At 39.9% G+C, this 23841-nt stretch overlaps 1 protein-coding gene across 4 annotated transcripts in view; it reads left to right on the top strand.

Moving 5' to 3' along the window:
* Window positions 1–23841, top strand: part of ARID4B (AT-rich interaction domain 4B) — an 85985-nt gene that overhangs the window by 16582 nt on the left and 45562 nt on the right. For all 4 annotated transcript variants that reach the window (XM_042810842.1, XM_042810852.1, XM_042810827.1 and 1 more), the window contains exons 3-5: window positions 14058–14168; window positions 19144–19209; window positions 19799–19889. In XM_042810842.1, the coding sequence (XP_042666776.1) occupies window positions 14058–14168; window positions 19144–19209; window positions 19799–19889 (268 nt within the window). The remainder of the gene's footprint in view (window positions 1–14057; window positions 14169–19143; window positions 19210–19798; window positions 19890–23841) is intronic.

Below are 23841 nucleotides of genomic sequence, written 5' to 3'. Positions count from 1 at the left end.
AGGGGAATCATCTAAGGAAGAAGCAGTTAGATGATAATCTAGTTATTTAAAAATAATCAAGCAGTATAGTAAATGTCTTTTTCCCCATCCAGCTAGTGCTTCATACACTTATTTTTTTCGATTTTTTTCTGGGGGGGAGAAAGAATGTAGTGTGTGCAATGGAAAAGTAAATATAAAGTGATACTGTGTGATGGGGAAGAGGAAGTCTTTTTTTTTTTTTTTTTTTTTTTTTTTTTTTTAAGTTTCTGCATTTTTTGTAAGAACATCACACATTTTTGTCGATGGTTATGAAGTTCTGAGACATGGTGGTATATCTACTGTTTTCAATCTTGTTAGCTCTGGTGTTTAATCACACAGGGAAGTGATTTGACTCATCAAAGTGGTTAAAAAAAAAAAAAAAAAAAGAGAGAGAGAGAAACAACAACAACCAAACAAAAACAAACTAAAAAACAATCCAAACCACTCTAATTTAACAGAAGTAACAGGAACAAATAGCTGTTTGTGGAGTTGTTGGGCTGAATCACCATAGTCTTGGATTAAAGGAGTACCAGAACTGATGCAGAAGGGAGGATGGAAAAGGAAGGGCATCATCCATGTTTCTGTGAGTTGGAGAGCATCGAGGCCTTCCCCTTTTACTCTCCCAAGGTGTTAATGCAACTCTGAAATGAAACATGAAGCAGCAGGCTTTCTCTAAGCGTTGGTTTTGAGTTTGTAGCCCTCTAGCTCCTCAGGTTTTGTATCTGAACAGAGGGCAAACTACAATTGGCAGCAGGTAGCACCTGTCAAAAACTGATGGCTTAAAAATATTTTGTTTTTCAATTGTTACATCTTTTATTTTTTGTTTTTACTTCTCTTAACTAGGTCAGAAATCTTAGAGTCCATCACAGCATACCTGGCTTTCAGAATAAAGGACTGAATTGGCTTAACTCTTTTTACCTACCTGGTTTTCTGATACCATGTTATGACCAAAACTACGACCTGATGATTAAGTTAGCAGGAGCAGACAAGAAAATGAATGCAACTTGCTTTCAGAACAATTCTGTTGCATCAGATTCCTAATATAAAGAAGCCATACACTTTTTTGCTAGTTAGGTCTTGAAACTCTTGCACTTTTACAAGTTTCCTGTTTCTCTTAGGCTCAGGCATGTTGTACTGCTTCACTATTTGCATTTCACTTTGTCAGCTCATACGTTTCTACACAAGACAAATAAATATTTTGCTACTTACATAGGTAGTTGCATACTTTGGGTTGCAAATATACCAAAAGCTCCATGTGCTAGTCATCTTGTGCTTAAAATCAGATTCCTTTTTCTGTAATAACACCTATTTTTCTTCTTTCTTGAGTTTAACTAAAGGGCTTATTCTGTGCTTTTAAAAGATAAAGCATTATGAATGTTGCAATTTCAGAAACCTAATAAGAAACTGTATTAACTACACGGCGTGTTACTTGTTGGGCTTTTTTGTGTGTGTGTGTAAGTACTAAGAAAAATGCATATGAAATTGTAATTCATGATAATGGATGTCTTTGAGTCTAAGAAACCACAGCTGTAATAGCCCCAAGATTGCAGGGTTTCAGAGCAGTGAATATGGGGACGAGGAAGCCAGCTTTGGCCTAGATAATTTGTTTAGAGGAAGTGGGGGACTGGCTGCAACAGTTTGGTTTTTGAAACTGAAGAAGTGAACAGATTGTTGCTCAGCAGAGTTGTTTGTACAGTGTATTTTTAAAATTAGTATTATGATAATTAAGCAGAGCTCTAAACAGACAAAACCGTGTGCGTGCTTCCTGTCTGTCTGAGACATCACACAAGTGCCTGGGGGTGGCAGGATGAGTTTTGACACACATCAGCACATATCAGAAGTGGTAGAGCTGGCATTTCTTCTGCTGCAGAAGGATGGAATGGATTTTCCTGATAGTTTTGATTGGCCTTTTAGTACAAATCGTAAATTATACGATCATTAAAAGCACTGATAACTCTTCAGAAGCTCCTCCTGTTCAATAGCTGCCTTTACTGCAATGTATTTTGATTATCAGAGTTTTTTGATGAGTCAGAATTTGAGTGTCAATACCCATAGCGTTTGCTTGAATTACTTCTTTGAGCTTTACTTGCTCAGTGCTTGAACATGTATTTCTAGTAAGTCTGTTGATTTCAAGCTTTTGAAGATGCGGAATATTTGTTTCGTCTCTTGTGATCCCTTCAAGTACCTACTTACAAAAAACATTACCTTTCTCTTGTAAACCAAAAAGCCCTGTTCATCCTGAAGCCATGGGATTTTGTAACCCCCTCAATGGCACAGTGAAGGAACCTTCCAGCATTGCTTCTTTGCTGTGTGATGAGAGAGGAGGGGCACTACAGGCTGAACCATGAGGGGCTGCAGCTGGCTGACCTGTGGGTGTTTGTGGTTCTCTGAAGTTTAAGAGCTGTGGCACTGCAGAAGTCTCTTCTGTCCTATAAACATACCCTAGGTGTTTGGCTGCTGGGCAGAAAGAGGACTGCACAGGTACGTGGATCCTTGAGGCAGGGATTTACTAGATGTCTAGCACAAAACCTGTCTGCAACTACGGGCAACTTCTGTGGGCACTTCACTGCCTTTAGGGTGGTGATGCCCATGTTCTGCCGTAGCCTCAATCCAGTGGAGTCACAAACTAGGTGCTGTACTCAATAAGGCAAGGTCCCTGGGACGGAGGGTTCAGAACTTTGCGCTGGCTACCTCTTAATCTAAGCTCTTAGTGTCTGAGATTGAAAACAGCCAACAGGCTGAGCTGGGGAGCCATCAACAGCCAGCACACTTGCTAGAGTTTCATGGCACGGTATGTGCCACATTAGCAGTTTGCTGCTATTGAAAATGGAATGTGATGCATCCTATTTCCTCCTCCTCTCGGGGGCAGTTCTGGGGAATAAAGTAGCCAAAAATAAATGGAATGTGAGACAATACCATAGCCTTGCCAAAAAGGCGAATCTCATGCTAGAAAGTAAAAAAACATTTGTAAACTGTGAAAGAGTCTGTTAGCTTCTTTTGCCTAGCGGTTAGGCTGTACCTGAAACGCCATGTCTGGTTGTAGGCACTGAACTTCAAGAAAGATGTGAGATAATTTGAACAGATTCCAGAGGAAAGCAATTAGAAATATGAAGTGCCTGAGAAATAAGGGCTATAATTAAAATGTTCTCAGTAACTTGCTTTTTTGTTTTGTTTACCTTTGAGAGATGGGATTACTCTAAGGAATCGCATCTCTTTGAATGTGAAAGCTGCCGAGAAAGTAAAAGCACATTGCTCTCTGTATGCAGTATTGATAAGGCAGACAACAGCAGCCAAGAAAATTTAGATGAGATGATACAGAAAACTGTATGAGCACTGGAATATATTGCCTACAGAGAGTATGGTATATTTACCCCTGAGTTTAAGAATAGATTTGACAGACATCTGTTATGAATAATACAGTTAAAATTATCCTGCCTTGAGGAATGGCCTTTCTAACCTTTTATGTGTAATTAAGTTTGTTTGGTGTTGCCAAGGATCTCATCCATCTGAACTTAGTCTTCAATAAATTGGTTAGATTAAGTTATTTTGGTCTCACTGTAGATATTTTCTAAACTCATTTTCATAGTTTCTCCTTGAATGACCTGTCCCTGACCAGAAAATTTACGTGAAGTGATTGGGCAGCAGTTGAGGTAGCTGTCATGGTTCTATGGTTTTTTTTTTTTTGTTTGTTTGTTTGTTTTGTTTTTGTTTTTTGGGTTTCAGTATTCCACATCAAAACATCATGCAGTGTACGGGGCATTGAAGTGTCACTGCCCCAATTCCAAGTACCTATCCCTGTACATTACAGCAGTCACGGGATCTGGCCCTTCCGGGTGGGGGGGGGGCGCTCTCTTGCTGCCTTGCAGTGGGTGCTGGAGGTGCTTTCCTAGCCGTTCCAAGCTTTTCAGGTTTGAATCGGTCCTGGGAACTCTCTCTCTCTTATCTTGTCTGATTTATTAATCTCAATTTCAATTAAATTGTACCTATTGTGTTATCTTGTATTCCAATATTATAGTAAAATAAGTTTTCCTCCATAGATTGTTGCCGCTGTACTTTTCCTCCCTTCCTTCCTTCCCATTTTGTGGGACTGGGGTGGGGGGGGAGGGCAGAGGCCTGTCGCCCCTGTCACAGACATAGATTGATCTGGTCAACTCCGTGACAGTAGCATGATAGGCAGGAGAGGGATTTTCTCTCTAAGATTTCTTGTGTTGCTGTATGTACAACTGCACATGAACAGCTACTGGAAGCATGGTAGCACAAAATGGCCATCTGCTGTGAACACGTTTTGTCAGAGTAACCAAAGTGTGGTGACTGTGTGCACATTCTTAGTTCATGAATGTTAGGCTTTGATGTGTGGATCTGTAATTTGCCAGATAACCTGTCTTTAGGATTGCTTTCTAATCAGTAAGAAAGAAATGCCGCGTCTTCACTTTTTGTTTTTTTGTGCTAGTTGATAGTTGCATGTAGCTTTGACACCACTTCTGGTGCTGGTTTGTCATTCTCAGAGTTAGCAATAATGGCAACACCACAATAAAAATTGCAACCCACCAGTCTTCATCTGAGTAAGTAAACTGTGTTTTTCTGTGACTGTTTTTTGTTTTTTTTTAAATGTGATATTTAAAAAACCAGAACTGTGTACTAATCTACAGATCAGCTACAGTCATGATTTGTACCAGCTGGATTTTCATGCTAACTATACAGTGTCACATCTTAAAGCAAATGCTAAAGATTTCATAGTATAATTTCATCAAGACATCCTTAAACAATATAAAACTAAGAAAATGGTGGCTGTACTTAGTGAAATGACTTGAATCAGTGTTCTACAAATCTTAATCGTATTCTGCTGGTGTTTTTTGCATGAGTGCATGCCATCCCTTCAACTTTGTCTTTCTCTTATAATTCATGAATAAAATTCCCCTCACTTTTTCTTCCCAATAAATTGTATAGAAGAGTTGTTGTAAGTATGTAAATAAGCCAAGGCAAGAAGTTTTCTTTTGCTCAAAGAAAAAGAAGTTGTGGTTTATGGTCATCTTAAGGCTCTGTTTTTCAATTTGTTATGAATTTGTTCCTGATGATTTAAACTACAGAAAATATTTTAAAAGTAGATGATAAACAGAAGCTTAACATAGTACAGTTACAATGGAACACTCCTCCCCACTCCAGCCCCAAAATTCTTAGATGAGGATCTGATTTTTAATTTCTATTCACAGTTTGTATTCCTGATATCAGTTTCAATATTCCTGTTTTTAACTGAACACACTGTTGTCTTTTTTTCTCATAACCGAATGACTGTTTTAATCTGATTTTGAATAGGTGTGCTGTGGAATACAAGCAGTTCCTTTCACACTTACAGGTTTTACTGCTCTTTATGTTTTTGCACTGAATTTTTAAGAACTACATATGAAAAATAAAATCGTTACATTATCTTTGCCTGGCAATAGACGCATTGGCGAAGAATTAATTTTACTGCTTGCTTTTAAAGATGGATCTTTCAGCTTTCACGTAGTCCTGTACTAGTCCCTTTATTATTTTGCTCAGGAAGTCTGCACTGTTTCGTTTGAAACCATCACATCTTTGCTCCAGTCGATTTGGAACATGAGCGTATCGTTAGCTTCTCTTCTTTACAATCCTTTGAAACATAGCAAGTTTTCTACACCTAGCAGTGTTTCCAGCTTTATGGCATGATTTTAAAACTGAGGTAAGTTGTCCAGACCTGGTAAATTTAAACAGTGCTATGAAGTGTTGTCTGTAGCTTTTAAATTTTAGTTTAAGAAAAGAAGTGTAAATGTATTTGTCAAGAGAGATCCAACTTAATATTCAAATACAAGACAGACAGGGACAACCTGATTGCATTATTCTAACAAACATATTGCTGAGACATTTACTTGAATGCATTCAAATATGACGCATTTTTGGTTCTTGCACTGCAACACGAGGACAGAAAAGTCATTCAAGTATCTCTTCTAAAAAGTCTCCCACTGATAACTTCTTTTATCAAGTTATTTTTTTTGTCTCTACATGTAGAAACTTGATGCTCAGACCTCACTTGGCACATACTGCTATAAGCTGCCAAAAAGCAGGCCTGACCAAAATTAATGAAGCCGTACCATTTGCAGTACTGCAGTATAATGCTAAACACATCGAGTATTTGGTTGAACCTTACAGAGAATTGCAGTCTGGTAACTATGGCGATGATTGACTTAGGGGGAAAAAAGATTTTTATATGCAGCATGAAGCAGGGGGAGCAGACATTCAAAATATCTTTCCTGCATTGGTCTTTCAGCAATACAGAACAAGGAAAGAGACCTATATAAAGAATGATAAAGGAATGTGATATATTTTATTTTAATTTTTATTTTTTTAGAGAGAAAAATGGGCAGTGTTTGGTTAACTAAAACACTGCTATGGAGTAGTGTGCTGTACTGATGTAGGAAAAAAGTCTCAAAAAAAAAAAAAAAAATCTCCAAGCACTGTATAAACATCAAATCTCTATTCACCTTTGTGGCTACTCTGCATCCTTCTCATTCTGCCAGACTTGAAAGCTGCTACGTGCCTGCTGAGTTGTGTGGATGCGGGCAGGAAGTCTGCAATCAAGTTAGAATCAAAATTCAGTGATTTGCATTCTTTGTGTTGGAATATATATATATATATATATATATATATATATGTTTAAATGTTTGAAAATGCCACTACTCCATGAATTTCTGAATGGAGAATGCAGTTGCTCTTTGGCTAAAATGAAGATAGGCTGACTTTTAAGTGTTTGACATATTTTTCACTGTCTGAGCACAAATATTTTTACAATTCTATGTCTAGCAACTTATCTTAGTTTTAAGACCCCACTCCAAAATTTAAAAGAAACGAAAGCAATGGGATTACTAGTTCCAGAGAAATCCAGCTTTACACAAATAAGTAAAAATAATGAAAACCCATGTTGCATTTAAAACATATAACGTTGGATAAGAAGGGAGTATTGCCTGTTGTTATTGGATTGATCCTCTTGTTTTGGGTCACTGGGTCCTTCATGATCGTAGAAACTGTAAATCTTTGCCAGATGGCCCATTTTTATTTGGAGGGGAAAATCAGCTTTTGTGCCTTTTGAAGCCTTTCAGAATTTGGAAAAAGCCAGGCATGGTGCTAAAGTAGCTGGAAAATTTCAAATAAAGAAAATATCCCCTTTACACCTGTAAACTCTAAAAACTGTCAGAAGTTGGTTTATGACTTCAGACATCTGGACACTAGCTTCTGTTAGCTTCCAACTTAAATAAAAACATGAAAAAACGTTATGCCACGATTATGGTATGTTTTCAGCTGGTGAGGTGTTACTTGAAACTTCCTGACCATTTTTCAATGGAAACTGGAACTGATTTCTGCTACAGAAAGCCTCCCTTCCTCCCCTTGGATTTGCAAGTGTTCAGTTTCATCGGGATGCTCCTAGCTTGCTTTTGATTTGTGAGCAGAATGTTGAGAGCACTGAACAACGCTTCTTCATATACTTCAAAATCAGTAGGTTTGACCTTTCTGTGATCCGTACGACAGCAACAAAGCAATCGAGCCTTGTTCTGATCGGCAGTCAGAAGAAAATTTACCTAAAAGCCCTCTCTTATGCTTTCGTGGAATAGTCTTTCCATATGAGAAACCATCATCTTTCTGTGCTGTAGTTGGTGAGTGAATAGAACAATTCATCATGCTTCCTGTTGCAGTGCCCTCATTTCTGGGAGGCAGAGGGTGGGCTATCTGGCTTAAGAAGTAAGTGCTGCACCTAAGTAATAGGCTGTTCCTGTGTGTCTGCTCTTGCTGTGAAGCTGTGTGTCCTCCTAAACCACAACAGGTTGAGCTGTAAGTGAGAAGTTGCATCCGTAATTGCACTGAATAATTTTGTTTATTAAGAGACTGATTCTGCAGTGTGTGGGCAGATCTCTGCTACTGGGTGGAACTTCAGGGAGTCTGAAAACGTTGAAGTTAATAATCTTAGTAATAATCTTTATTGAAGTCAAGTATCTTAGTAATTGGGGTGAAAGTGTTTTAATGGTTTCTTTGTAGATTTCCCCCTCTCTGTTTTCATGAAAGTGGTTCTTTAAAGCTTGTCTAGGAGATGATGGACTTACCCTTTTTCTCTCCTAAATTGGCGCTCTTTTAACATCTGAATGTCTTCAAGCCATTATTGTCACAGATGTTCAGAACCTCCCTTGAATGGCTTAAGGGTGGGTGTTAGTGCTGCAGGACAGCATGGGAGTAGAAGTTATGAGCTACGTGCAGCTTGTGCTGTCCCCGAGAAGGCAGCTCAAAGGACCTGGCTGAATGTTTCACTGTAGTGATGGGGGGTATTGCTGGTTGGGTGTTTTAATGCCAGTTTGTGAGACTGAGGAATTGTAATTGAAATAGTAAAATCACAGAATGGCCTGGGTTGGAAGGGACCTCAAGGATCATGAATCTCCAACCCCCCTGCCACATGCAGGGCCACCAACCTCCCCATTTAATACTAGACCAGGCTGCCCAGGGCCCCATCCAGTCTGGCCTTGAACACCTCCAGGGACGGGGCATCCACAACCTCTCTGGGCAGCCTGTTCCAGCACCTCACCACTCTGTAAAGAATTTCAACCTCAATCTTCCCTCCTTCAACTTAAAACCATTTCCCCTTGTCCTGCTGTTATCTACCCTTTCAAAGAGTTGATTCCCCTCCTGTTTGTAGGCTCCCTTTAGGTACTGAAAGGCTGCACTGAGGTCATCCCGCAGCCTTCTTTTCTCCAGGCTGAACAAGCCCAGCTCCCTCAGCCTGTCTTCATAGGGGAGGTGCTCCAGTCCCCTGATCATCTCTGTGGCTCTCCTCTGGACCCTCTCCAACAGCTCTCTGTCTTTCTTGTACTGGGGACTCCAGACGTGGACACAGTACTCCAAATGGGGCTTCATGAGCAGAGTAGAGGGGGACAATCACCTTCCAGTCCCTGCTGGCCACACTTCTGATGGAGCCCAGGATACCATTTGCTGCAAGGGTTCTGCTTGTAGACTGGGTGATTCCATCTTCACTTACATTGCAGATATACAAACAATGAGAAAATATTTTACGTTTTGAAAGATAGCTTATAAGTAGGGATGGAGTGTCAAAGAAAGTGGTGCCGTGGTCTGTCTTGCTTAATATGAGCAAGAAAAAAATAAGATGCTGTGCCTTGTAGTTTTCTTCTTTAGTTAGAGAATTGGATACTGGCTGGGAAGGGGGTTGTTGAGTCATCATTAAAGCTTTCCGTAACCCTTTGCTATTGAAAACAAATGCAAAATTACCATTTAAAAACTAAAATCAGTCATTTATTACTTTTTACATTAGACTTTATGGGAAATATTTTGCTACTGTCTTGACACAAGAGTTCTCTAAACTGTAGGCATATCCTGAGCTTTGCATGAGTAATGGGAGGTGGTAGTCCCGGCTTTTCAAACTTTGTGAGACAAAGGGAAGATGCAGACTCGGTTTGTTCTTTACATGAGGATCTGAAAGCAGTCCTGCAGGCTTTCCTGCTAAGCACGTCTGCTGTGTTTCTAGATTGAATGCTTAATCTTGTTTTCATGTGGTTTGCTTGGAACATCCTGTGTGTGGTGCAGAGGAATACAGATTAGGAGACGAATAATATATTCACTCACTGCGTTAGAAGCGCTTGCGGGCAGAGGACAATGTAAAGCAGCTCCAGCGGCTGCGGTGCGGCACGACAGGCTTCACAAAGGAGTTCAATATAGCAGCACAGCTGAAAGGGGAGGCGTGAGGATGATTTCATCCCACGTAGCTGGAAAATGTCTAGAAAAACACGGAAAGCCGACCTCTTTAGCAGCCTTAAGAGGTATGTAAAAACACGATGCTGCCATTTCAAATTCTAATTTTCAGCTGTTCGTTCTGAAACGTTCCGGAGGGCCGTGTGAGCCCTCTCCCTCCCAGGCGCTGGCAGAGCGGGCCCGGCAGCGCCGCTGGGCGCTCGGAGCCGCGGGCGGCCTCGCGGTGAGGGCGGCCCACACCGCCCCTCGGGTACCGCGTGCGGAGACCGCCCGGCCCGCGGCTTTGCCAGGCAATCGCCTTACGGGGCCGAATTTAGTCTCGCGCCGATCCCCGCATAATCTGCCGCGGCCCGGGCGCCGGCTCGGGCGGGCGGAAACTTGTGGCAGCTCGGCGGCGCGGCCCCTCCTCTCGGCGCCGCGCTGAGAGCCGCAGGGCCCGCCCGCCCCCGCCGCGCTGCGCCGCACCTGCGGGATGGAGCGGGATGGAGCGGGATGGAGCGGGATGGAGCGGGATGGAGCGGGATGGAGCGGGATGGAGCGGGCTGCGGCCGGCTGCGGCCGCGGGGCGGGGCGGGGCGGCCCCCTCATCGGCCAGCGGCTGAGGGACCCCGCGCTGCTGGGTGCGGGTGGACGGGCTGCCGGACGGTGCCGGCGCCTGTTATTGCTCCTGCCTGAGCTGAAAGGCGTTCCGAGAGGATGTGGAGACGTGTGAACGCGGAGGGAGAGAGAGAAGGAAGCCTAGGGGGCGGAGGGTTGTGTTGAAGCTGCTCTGATTGAGAACTTCGCGGTCTGTCTTTAAATGAGCAGTGGTGCGTGCTGGGCATACTTCTTGGTTTTCCCTTATAGCAAAACTTTATTGATGATTTTTATCATAGGCTGCTGAGAAGGCAGTTCTTATCTGTAGCTCATGAAATGCTGGACTTTACGTGTGGATGTAAAAGGAAACTCAGGTGAGCATGCTTCACAACAGTAATGAAGGTAGAGGCTGCATTTCAGGTTGAATATTACAAAGAATTTCTTCTCAGAAAGTGTGTTGAGGTGGTGGAGTCTCTGTCCCTGGAGGTGTTCAAGGAAGGGTCAGGTGTAGAACTTAGAGATGTGGTTTAGTTTGGTGGTTGGCAGACGGGTGGACTAGATGATCTTAGAGGTCTTTTCCAACCTTTTTGATTCAGTGATTCTATCCCAAAGATCCCGGACCAGTATTGTAGTGAGACCAGTAGTTGTCTCAAAATGAAGCCTTTGGTACTTCTAAGAAGCTCAGAATTCTGTGCTTTAGAGCACTCGGTGCTGCCTCCCCCTTCCCCTCAGGGGTTGGTTGCAACACTTGCAGAGAGAATCTCAGCGTGCTCCAAGATGAGTGAGCCGTGTTCTCAGATTTCAGCTGCATTTTAACACTCTGGAAAGCAAAGAAAGAATAAAAGCAAATCCTGCCGAAGCACGTCAAAATTAAATGGGGAAAAAATGCATTCAGTCTGAGTGTAAGGATGTCTATTAAGTGACGTAAGCACAAAGAGAAGGAATAACAGAAAGGTAAAAATAGCTGTATACTTATTTTTAATCCCTGTCTAATTTTGGTGGAATTGACTAAAACCTGTTTGAGAACAGGTGACTCATTTAGAGATGGTGAAAATAACAACGTTGCCAATCAGGATTACATGAAATGAATGCCAGACTTTGATCATTGCTGTTTGCATTCCTTGTTTGCGTTCCCTGATACATCACATCTCTCTAGTTGTTTTAACCTACCATTTTCAGCTGGTACCGTCTGTCAGAATGAGGGGTGGATTTCAAAAAACTTGACTGGTTTGGGGAAGAATTGTTTAATGTGTTTCAATGGAATGATGAAACTAGAAATTTTTTCTTTGGTGTATCCTTTGAAGATTTCATACGGCCATTTCATACTTCAACTACTGTGAATCATTTATACATTCAAATGAAGAAATGTGTTTCACTGGTATAAATTTTCATGTCAAAAGCCGCTCCAATACTTCTTTACTAGAAAACATTCTTACAGTGGGTAAACAAATGGTCATATGTTTGATGTTCAGAATTAATGAACTTACAGTTGTAAATATTAATGAATTCCATGGCAAGGAGTTAACTGTTTTAAAAAGTAACTTCAGGAGATTTAGGCCAGGGATTAAAATGAACTTCTGTGATGGAGATAAGGATCGTTTCTTCCAGATGTTCATTCTTCAAATGAATAGAATTTTTAGAGAAGCTTTTCAAAATAAGCCAGAGTAATAACAAATTAATCAATATTGTTAATTAATAAACTCATTACAAAAGGATTTTGAAATCCTATTTTAAAGTTTGCTGGTGGCTGTGGAGTTGTTTCTTCTATCACAAACTTCCTAACCAAGGCCACAGCTTCAGATTGTCTCCCTTCTGCTTTTTAATTGAAGTTCAGGATTGATTGTCTTGTTTCTGCTTTTTTAATTCAGGTTCAGAAGTAGTGAAGAATTTCTATAAGCTAAACCTAATGTTGGATCCATCCTTGGGATCATTTGTTTGGCTGTATAGGGAAGTGTAGACAGGTACTGACGCAACAAACTCACAGTGCTTGCTTATAGGAGGATTCAAGCTTTGTGCATCCATGCAGACCCAGATCAGATCTGTCTGTCTTCTTAAAATAATGCTTTGGGCTTCCTTCTGACTCTTGGAAGATCAGCCATCCTGAAGGACTTAGCAACACTGTAGCACTGAGGACTTTCTTCGATTCTGGAGAACAGGACAATGCTCTCCTAGAGTGTTGCTTACTTAGCAAGAGAATCTGTGGCTGTTTTCCCCATTCAGATTTATGTTTGCACTTGATCTATTGTGAGCACTCAGCAAAATGAAGTTTACTGCTGTCCAAGTCCCTCTTTCAGCATCCTTCTGAGAGAAGTTACAGAAAAGCATTGCAGCCTGCCTCGAAGGCAAGTATGTTAGCACTGTTAGAGAAGCAAGAAGGAAATAGATATCAGAATCCTCACCCTGCTAACAGCTACCTACTTAATCTCAGTTGAGTTTTATTGTTACTAAATTTGTAGTAGGAATGGATAGATGTTTATGGTTATACTACTCTGGTACAGTTGTGTATACATGCAGAGAAGGGAGCAAGAGGTTGAGGAAGATTCATTAGAGCATTTAGGTTTCTGATTATCTTTGCAAGCAGATTGAAAAGTTTGCTGATGTTCTGTCTGGAACATAATCAGTTACCTGAAAATGAGCATTAGGCTTCAAGAAAGAATCAAGGTAAAACGTAATTAGTATGTAGTTAACATTGCAGCATCTTATGTGTGTCAATTTCAAGTTTTGTTTCCCAATATTCTGCAGATATCTTGGAATATGCCAGAGCTGCTTCTTGTAAGTTGTGTCTGAATTCCTTGAGATGCACAAACATAACGTGGGCTTGGAGAGCTTAAATCTCTCTTCCCAGTTGTTATTTGGGGCTGCATGGAAGCTTGCAACTCTTGGAGATGTAGCTCACTGCTATTGCTGGTCTCCTCTGCCTTCTTTCTTCTGACCTAGTTTCTACAAAATGATTGAGAGAGGTAGTTCAGTTATTCAGGATCTCCTTTCCCAGATGGCAGTATGTGAGGTTGGATGAGAGGATATGGCCCTCCTTTGAAGGAGCAGAGCCTTTGACATGCCCTCTCTGTGTGATTTTTGGATCCCTGATTCTTCCCCCGCACTCTGAAACATTTGTTTCTCTCCTCCCTTATTTTCTATTTTTCTGTTTTGATGTTCCCCATTTCTCCTGTTGCTTGTTAGAGGGTCTCTTCTTTCATCTGGGCCCTTGCCCTTTGCTGAGTGTTCATCCTGTCTTTGTTCTCCTGCACTACTCTGTCTCTCAGGACACTCCTGGCAAGCATCCTTCCATATGATTTACTTCATTCAAAAGTAAAAGAAGCCAAGTCTCTTCAGAGATTTTTCTACTTAATTCAGCTTCATTTTCATTAGTATTTATGGGAAATAAAACAAACACCAGTGCGTTCATGAGCTGTATCAAATTTTGAGGCAATTATAGGAGAAGGTGAAGCATTCAGTTGGCAGTGATCTGGCCATCTACTTTCTGCATCCTCAGCTAGTGACTTGTTTCAGACAACCGTGGTGTCAGATGATTATGTTTATGGTAGCTATTGCACAAGCATTGTTTCTAGTGCTATGACATACATATACTGTTGGGTTTGGGGACTGTTTTGTGAATACTCTGTCCACAAAAGCTAGTGAAACAATGGCAGCTCTATTGTCAGTAGCCAGGAATTAAAAATCAGCAATTTTCCTTTCTGTTCCAGGCCATCGATGAGCCTCCCTATCTTACAGTGGGCACTGATGTGAGTGCGAAGTATAGAGGAGCCTTCTGTGAAGCCAAGATCAAGACAGCAAAAAGACTTGTCAAAGTCAAGGTATGTGATTTTCCTGTGAATGTGTGTGTTTTTTGGGGGGAGAGGAGGGGAAGTAATCTGTGTTCAAAATACTCCTTCCCTTGGAGTTGGGCAGTGCAGTTACTACAATAACAATAAGCTTGTTGTTGTTGCGGGGGTAGGAGGGGTTCCTCCTACACTCCTCCCCAGGCAGTTGAATACATCTTGTTTCTTTCACTGCTTTGTCATCTGTCTGCCTCCACTATCTGTGGCCTTCAGTACCACAGGCTGACCTGAAGCAACTGATTATAATGGCAAGTGAGTTTATGTATGGGATAACGTCATGAGGGGATAGACGGAACTCCTCAAAGTAGATCTAATGTGGTTTATTTTACTTCAGGAGTACAGGTCACTGCCAATTAGCAGTTGCAGCTAGATAATGCTTCAGGAATGAGATGAAGCCCTGCTGTCTTCCAACAAAGACCTGGGGTACTAAGTCCTACAGAATAGCAAGCAGGGAATCTCGCTTAATCTTTATAGTGACTAGTTAATGATTGATCAAATCAGTATAAGCCACGTGCAATAGGAATAGCAAAAATGTGGGGAGGGAACAGAGGAGAGATGCATTACCATTCATTAGGAATTTAAGACATGTATTTTTTTTTTTTTTTTTAGAAATAAAAAGAACAGTGTTTTGACTTATGTTTGTTATGTAGTCTGTGCTGTAGAAAGGCCTTATATTTCTGCTGCAAGCGTTGCCCTAAAAGCTTCTAATGTGGGAGCAGGTGACCTTAATCTTACATGGAAATATAACAGGACAAGGATCAAGAGCACTTACGTAGAAGAAAATGTATTTATAGTAACAATATTGTTCTTACCTACTTGGAAAGGAAGTGAAAAACATACTGTGAGTGGAAGCAATCCTGTATAGAAGAGTTTCCATCGTAAACTGTTGTGCAGCGCTTGGCTGATTTTGCTTATGGCACATATAAGGGGCAGAACAGACTGTTTCTAGAAGCCCTGATGGGAAGGATATCGTCACATATGATGATTAATGTTAACTGTAATGAGAAGATGCTGGTCTTAAATCTGACATCTTTAAAAAGTCATAACTATTAACGGCATCAGCTGGTTTATGTTTTACAGCACCATTAAGCTTAAGCTATTAAGTACTGGTATTTAGGCTGTGAGGCATCAGTATTTAAGGACAGGAATTGTATTGTGCCTACATCAGTGAAGCCTTAACTACTATCAGATCGAGAGGACTTGTAGGCCACCTTCTTACATGACCACTTGCACTTTAGTGTTGTCCATTGAAAAATACTTCGTATGGCTTTACTTGCAGCTTGGTCTCTGCATTGTTGATCGGAAAGAGGTTGAAAGGGAACAGCTGGGCACGAGGAGAAGTCTTTGCTGTTACAGTGTAATGCAGAGCAGTTAAGCACCAGTACTGCTACTCTTTTGTAGAGTATTTTGTGGTAAGGTGTTTTATTTGTGAGTGCAATAGCAGTATCTCTTTACACTGAGTTTCCTCCACCAGGTATGGATTGTTCCTGAATTTAGCAGTGATCCCTTGATTTTTCTCTTTCTGGCACTTGCAGTTTTCCTCCAGTATTAGCTCTAAGCAGAATTTTTCTTATGAAGTGGTGTAACTTGTCTGGAATTTTGGTAGTTTACCTGCTGCATTTATTTTCCAGTTACCTAACAGACTTTCCTCTGACATCAAGATATTTTATGCCCTATTCTCCTTTGCATTAGGATTTCTCTCTTACTTGCCAGCAAAACCAGCTAGCTTCATTACAGAAAATTTAGTTGGAAGCTTTCATTTAGGTTTCGTAACTAGTTGCTCTGGGAAAGGAGAGTGGCAATGTTTTTTGCATCATCAGGCAAGTAAAATGCACTTAATTGCTTCTCCTTTTAACTGCTTTCTTCCTCTGCAAATTCCACTTCCTAGAAAATACTAAGGAATGCCTCCGTAGTAACTTTTCCATCATCAATATAATTTTTTAAATTATGATTTAATAACTTTATTTAACGTAATGCACTGCAGAGTGTTTATCATTTCAATATCAGCAGGTGCCATACTTCACAGCTTAGCAGTCTTTGGCAACTTCTGTAAGTAGTACAGAATTTTACTTTAAACAATATATCAGCATTACACATGTTGCCATGGAAGGAAGAAGAAAAACTTGAGAGTTGCCTGGGCTTATGTAGGGTGTTGAAGGCAATATGAATTTGACTGAAGAGCAAGACTTTCAATGTTAGTGGCAGTCCACTCCCTCTTCATCAGTTATAACTTCTCTTAGAGAGATAATAATCCAGTTTATTTTGACAGCATCTTCTAAAATGCAACTAGTGCTATTTTCTTGGGCACCCTTCACAGGAATTTTAAAAGAAACTGATTTTAGTGTCTGTCTTCATTAAGCAGAAAGAAGTGAAGCATCTGCTGCGTAGAACCTATATAGGGCTGTCTTTCCAGGATGATGAATAATAGGGAATTTCCAACTGAATTTAAACAGTTTGGCTCGATGATCAAATCTGATTTCTGTTAATACCCAGGTTTTGGGTTTTTTTAACATGTCTGAAGATCTCAAGAGGTGAAAACAGCTGATATAAAAATCCTCTGAAAAAGAGGCAAAGCCCCAATGCACCATTTCAAAACAAACCTGCAATAGCAGTATTGGAACTACAATACAAGTTTGCGTACTCCTTTTATTTTAGTATGTTGTGACTCACTCGTGGCTTGGGGGGGTATATTTCCTTTTTGCTGTAAAATACACTTAAAGGTAATTACAGAAGGGAAGTTAAACTGGGTATCTCTAAATCAGAATGAGTATACTGGATATTTCATTTGAGTGACCACAGATGTGGTCATCTGAACTTCAAACTTTTGATTTTTAGGTAAGTTCCAATTGGGCTTAAGTTCAGAAGAGTGGTCCTAGCTCTGTTAATCCCTGTCTCTTGGTGTGGCTTTCATGTTACAAAACATGTCCTCTGTCTATCTGGCGCACAGGAAGTGTTTGCAACCAGTAGGTGGATGATGCGGCTCTAAGAATATACTTTCAGTTGATATTGCTGTGGTTTTAACAGAAAATCAACAAGATGACTATTCCATGAACTATTGCCTCTAGGGCAATAAAGCATTTTAGTGAATTTATTTTCTAATCAGCCACTCATGGTGGGTTCTCCTCCATCATAGCTATAGATTTTGTTCTCAGCTGTTTACTACTCTCAAGGTTTGCGTAACTCTTAAAATCTCTCCCTGAGATGCTTAAGCAGGGGAGCTTGCATTAGAAAACAGTCTGTTCTGAAGGAAATTTTGCTATTGCTGTATTTTACAGAGGAGCCTCAGTAATTGTGAGAACATAATTTTGGCACTCTTGGGAGCTAAATCCTACAGCATGGTGTAGAGAGGTTGCTCCAAATGTAATGCCTTCTGTTTATTTCCTTGGAAACTGTAACAGATACACGAAGCAGAATACAGCACTATTTGATAGAGCAAATTCTCAGCTACAGAAAGAGCACTGTTTTTAAACATAGTCATCACCATTAGCTATGCATTTTCACCAGTGGTGAATGAAAGCCTGTGTGCTGAGTTTGTAAAAATCTGCACTAGCAGAGATGACCAGCTGTCACCACTGTTGAAACACATCACCCACCTCCTCACTGTACTCACATCCCCTGGTTGGTCTCCATGAACATTCAGCGTTGATGAATGTTGATGAGTGTGTTTTTTCCATATGGAGGGATTCGATTCCACATTTCTGCTTCATATGCTCTTCCATATCAGGTGCCATTTTGTCAGACTACCCCTCTGTTGCTGTCTGTCACACAGCAACAACATGATGAAATATTGGTGGGAAGGTTTAACCTCTACTGCCATACCACCAACACCCACCTCTGATGTTGTGGGCCATTGTAATAAAGCAGGAGGCATTACTTTTGGAGCAGCACTTGTAGTAGTGCTATAGCTGAGAGTTAATGTTTGACAGCTGAATCTCAAATGACACTGTTAGCTATTGTGAGTACTAAGTAAAATGTCACACACTTACAATGAGCAGGTCTGCTCTGGTGAGCTTTAGAACATTTTTTGCAGGTATTAATAAAATGTACCCATATGTAACACCAGAATTTGCTCAAGGTTTCCCTGATTTTAAAGCAAGAATGGAAATAAAGCTTCAGATACAATTGATTCTGTGACTTATGGTGTGATCAGGTTGGTTTTGAGTGAAATGAATAATGAATATCAGAAGCATCTGATATGGATAATTTAATCATAAATATGGCTGTCCATACCCTATTTTTCTGAGGACAGTGTGCGTAGGATTGGAGAATTCCTGCATCATTGGCTGTTAAATAGAAAGCGTGTCAGAAATATTTACAGGATTTACTTCTGTTCTAGGGGGCTAAAAACGTAGCTACATGGACATTTACTTCTATTTTCTAGCACGTTGACTGGCATACACTGAAGGGCCAGAGTATTTTCTTAGGGTTGTTTATTTTGTTCGGTTGATAGCAGGATCATTTATGATTTAATATGAGTCTTGCAGTAGTGAAGAAAATGCACTTTAATAAGAAACAGCAAAAAATTCCACACGTTGCGTGTGTTTAGATATGAGTGCTGAAGTGGTTTGATTTTAGAGCTTTGAAACGTAAACATTTCTTATTTACTCTTGGAGCATTGGAACATCCTCCTTTCTTGGTATGGTACTAACACAGTATAATTAAATTCATTAAGAAACCTGCAGAAATTTTGAGCTGCTAAACAACATTGGTAAACTGTTGTTTGTCACGTCCTTCAGTGTAATAGATCTTATTGCAAAAGGTTAAACAAAATTAAGTTTTGGCAGCTAAGAAGTTTTCCTCATTTCTAAAACATGTGAATGAAAGTTTCAGCAAGTGAAATGATTACAGTGACTAACTGCAAGATGAGAGTAAGAGAAGAACGATTGATGTTTGCGTGTTCTTATGCTGCTCAATGATATCAAGTGATTGTCAGTTGATTTATATTTTTTAGGTAACTTTTAGGCATGATTCTTCAACAGTGGAAGTACAGGATGACCACATAAAGGGACCTTTAAAGGTAAGAAACTTATTTTATATCTTTCAGGCTCCTTGAAAAGCATTCTTCAGTATTTGAAATAAACTTGTATATGCACTATGAGGTGGAAGTGGAAGGCTTATTTTATTACATAGACTAGATAAAACTGTGAAGCATAGAAGGTAATGCTGCAGTGCTAAAGTTCTTCCTTTTCATGTTAAGCCTCCCTCTGTAGTTAAGGGGATGCGGCATACTGGCTGATGCAACCCTCTTTGTTCTTCTTGGACTTAAATCTAAGAAGTTTGGCTGACCCTGATTTCTAGCTACTGTTGCTTTGGAAAACACAGCTAGAGCAAAAGCTCTTATACAAGAGAATGACATCACTGAGACTGGTTCTTGTTCCCCACCTGCTGGCAGGAAATAATCAGCTCAGTTAAGTTGGCTTATTTTAGGAGGAGTGAAAGAGAAGTTTTAAGGAGTTCCAACAGATTCAAATGAAGCTGCAGAAATATAGTATCTTTAACTGTGTCTATATTAATTAACTTTGTTGGCTGAATTCAAAAGTGTTAACTTCATTGTCTGTTTTAGAAGCGTTCCAATGCTAAGTATTTTGTATACTTCTGTATTTTAGGTAGGAACTGTTGTGGAAGTGAAGAATCCAGATGGAACTTACCAGGAAGCAGTTATCAACAAATTAACAGATGCAAGTTGGTACACTGTAGGTAAGATAAATAGTGAAATATTTGAAGAAAACTGGTGACTTAAGTAAGTGCGTGGCCTATATTTTTCTTGGGCATGTCTTAAGCATGGTGAGAGAAATTTTTTGGAGATGGAGATGTAATTTAGAAACAGAAAGCCAAAAACTCCACACAAAATATCGAAATTTATTTTTGTGTTTTTATTGGAAGCATCACTCATCATAGTGTGAAATTGACATGTGAAACAAGGACTAAATGAGCTGCTCTGTGATTGGGCACTTCATAGTGTATGTAATAACAGTATATGTTATTAAATATTCCAAAGCTTAACAATTTTTTTTTAAAGCAGAGATTGCAATACTTGTGTTTTTTTTTTCCCACTTTTATACTTTGCCGTGATATCAACTGCTATAAAATCAAAGTCATAGCTTTTTTCTCATTTTTTTTTTTTTTTTTAAGGTCCTCCTGTTCATTTTCCCTATTCTAGTATATGACATTTCAGACTTCACATGATGTATCTGCAGAGCCACAAGCAAGCCTTGATTATTATTGTAATTTTACATAGGCTATAGAATCATGAGTTTTAGCCTTTGATGCTGTGTGCCATCAGATCAGTCTATCCTGTGGAGAGCAGGTCAGTGGTAGAGTGATAACATACTTCCCATCTGTGCACTGGTACTGTTAAAGCTATAATAGGAACTTCTTGAGAAGTTGCATATTTGTCTCCTTGATTGATACTCCACGTGTAGGAGGATAGAGGATCAGATCTTGAAAGAACCTTATCAAGAATTACTTGTATTGACTTACTGACAGTTGTTGCTGCTTAAAGCACTGTTGAACACTTAGGGAGAGTTTCCCCAGCCTTAGACTTTTAGAAAGTGTCACGGAGTTAACTAGATCAATCTATGCCCATGACAGGGGAACAGTAGGCCCCTGGGCCTCCCCTCGCTCCACAGAATGGGAAGGGAAAGGGAAAAAGGATAGGGAGATGGGAGCTGGGCACAAGGAAGGAAAAAAAACAGCGGCAATGATCTGTGGAGGAAAACTTACTTTACAAAGTGTGATATCGGAATGCAAGGTAACACAATATAATACAGTCTAATTGAAATTGAGACTAGTAAATTAAATAAAATAGGAGAGAGAGTTCCTGAGACCGAGTCAAACCTGAAAAGCTTGGAAGGGCTAGGAAAGCACACTCCAGCACCCGCTTCAAGGCAGCAAGAGACCACTCCACCCAGAAGGGCCAGATCCCATGACTTCCATAATGTACAGGGATAGGTAACTGGAAATGGAGCATTAACACTTTAACTCCCAGTGCACTACATGATGTTATGATGTAGAATACTGAAAACCAAAAATCACAAAACCGTGACAGAAGGTAATAGAGGTGTGGGTTTACATTTGATCTTCTAGATTATTGTTGTAGAAAATGTTTCAGTTTTCCTGTGAAGTACAGTGCATGAGTGAAGGAGAAACAAGGCCAGCATACATGCAGTATAAAGTCATTAATTAATATTATAGATACCTGGTAATTAGTAGAGATAGATCAGATGTGAGAGCTTCTAAAAACAGAATGGTATAGCTGGTGTTAGAATGGTGTGTGCACGTACTTAAGTTTCTGAGAAAGCGTGCATTTAACACTTCAGCAATAAGAATAAGATAGGAGCCAGCATAGATTAAATTCTGAAATAGGTGTCATGGGACTGGTTTGTAAATTGAAGTAGATATCTGTCAAAAATCCTGCACTTGAGAAAGAGGAAGAAGAGAGATGTGAGAGTTAGTAGATAAAAGCAGACAAAAGCTTGTTGACCTTGCAGAATCAGTAAAAGCATCACAGCTGGTGACTGTAATGCATTTGAGAGAGAACTGACTCTTGCAGTAGATGGTTTGAATAATGTTTTTGTCAGGACAGTGAGTTGAGTGGGTCTGAAATTCACCTTATAGCAATGATGACTTTGCAGATATGAGTGAAAGTCCAGCTTCAAGGAATGGTCAAAGTCTACCAAATTTTAGAAGTGGTGCAATTCTTAACCAGCAGGGATATCTAATGTCATCATTTGTTGAGAAGTACTTACATCGTTACTTATTTCAGGAGTAAAATTACTTAAATTTGGAAATTAAGACTTTAAGAAGAACAAACCTGAAGTAGTAGCATTCCAGAAATTGTTAATATGTTACCGTTTGTACCACTGCAGCAGCGGTGTGTAGAAATAACAATAACAGTTGTTCATGTGTTGAAGTAGTCTGACCTCCTGCAGTTTTTTTTTTGTTTTTTTTTTTTCCATCATTATGCCGCTGCTTTTGCTTTTTTCCTTTCTTGCAGTTTAGGTTAAGTGTTTTAAAATGTAGTATACGTTTTTATGTCTGCTTAGTAGTTAGTTTTGAAGATGTCCCATTAGATTTGAATTTCATGTGCATTAAAGCCTTACGTGCTATAGAGGCCAAACAGTCTTCAAGACTGATGATGCTTTTCCATTCAGTGTGTTAGTGTTAGGGAACAAGGTTAAGGATCCACCTGACAGGGAAACAAGCAGATTACCACATAGAATACATAACCTGCCTGCCTACCTAGCTCTGAATAGGTTTACCCTTGTTGTAGTCAGCTTATCCCTTGAAGAGGATAGGCTTTTTTCATAATCTCTCATTATATAAGGGCACTCAGTTATGTTAATTAACACTAACTGAATTAGGTACCTGTTGCCTTCTACTTCACTTAATGACAAGAGGTCTTAATTGTATGTTGACCATTTGAAATGTACCTCAGAAGTTGGTGTATTCTCTTGTGCAGCCCTTGATACTTTTTTCAACAAATTTTTAAGTGTCAAGTGTGTTTTTCACTAAGCTGTACTCAATAATTATTGTAATGTAAAACACAAAATGGTAATCTCAAGGGGTAGGGTTTTTCTTGTTCTTTAATAGTAGCGGATTATAGGGATGAAAAAAGGAATCTCAGAACTAGGTACTAGTTACTTCTATATTAAATAAATACTAGCTTGGGGTTTTGATGTATCCTGGTTGCTTTGTGTATTTTAATTAGTAGATGTTGAAACTAGAGTGCTGCACCTGCTATTTGATGACATGGCTGAAAACTAAACTCTAATCTTGCCAGGCATCTTCTGCTGGTTGACAACCATTCTCTGAACACTGTTATTTTGTCTCTTGTTTGTAAAAGTGCTTATGTATTTTTCCTTTTCTACCACATGATTGAATTTTAATGAGTCAAACTGTTGACTGACAGAAGAGAACTTAAATGAGAGTGAAAGAGACATGTTGAGAACTTGCTGAAACTTTAACTTTTAATCTAATCCTGTGGTTGTTCCCTGCCCCCTAAAAGTCTTCAAGGTCACTGCGGTTGGGGACAGGAGTATAACTGCCATCACAGTTGGGGACTGGAGAGAAGCTCAGTTCTTTGCTGACTGAACAGTGGAAGTATAACCTGAGATACCAAATTTTCATCAACTTGATAAAAGTCTGCTTTTGTATATGACCGGTTTATCAGCCTCTCAAGATGAACGTATACAATGTACTTCTGGATTTAAGTGGATTAGTTGTGAAGCTAAAGCCAGCTGTTTTACAAACTTGTTTCCAGTTGACCTCATTCTGTTGCTTGAAATAATGGAGCCTAGGGATTGCATGAGAAGCAGAGAATTGAGAAGGCAGGAGCTCCACAATTCTCTCACTACAACTGGTTTTACTGATTGTGCTTTGACTGTTACTTGGTGTCATCCTACTTAAGCTTTGTATCACTGCCATACTGTAGATTAGTTGGATGAAATCAGCAGAGTTAAAAGTTGAACTTTTAAGTAACAGTGAACAGTAACTTTTTTTCTCTGGATGTTCATCTGTGTTTCTCCATAGTATGTGTGACTTCCAGTTGAAGATGATGGAGATTCTGATTATATAATAATGGTCTGTAAAAACTGAAAATGCTGTAAGAATTGCTTTTCACTTCTAGCTTGCATTGGGGTGTGTGTGT

Source organism: Centrocercus urophasianus, unplaced genomic scaffold, assembly GCF_019232065.1.
Source record: "Centrocercus urophasianus isolate 14NV4802_14NV808 unplaced genomic scaffold, USGS_Curo_1.0 seq_10, whole genome shotgun sequence".
Lineage (NCBI taxonomy): Eukaryota > Metazoa > Chordata > Aves > Galliformes > Phasianidae > Centrocercus > Centrocercus urophasianus.
This window is presented reverse-complemented; position numbering and strand designations above follow the sequence as displayed.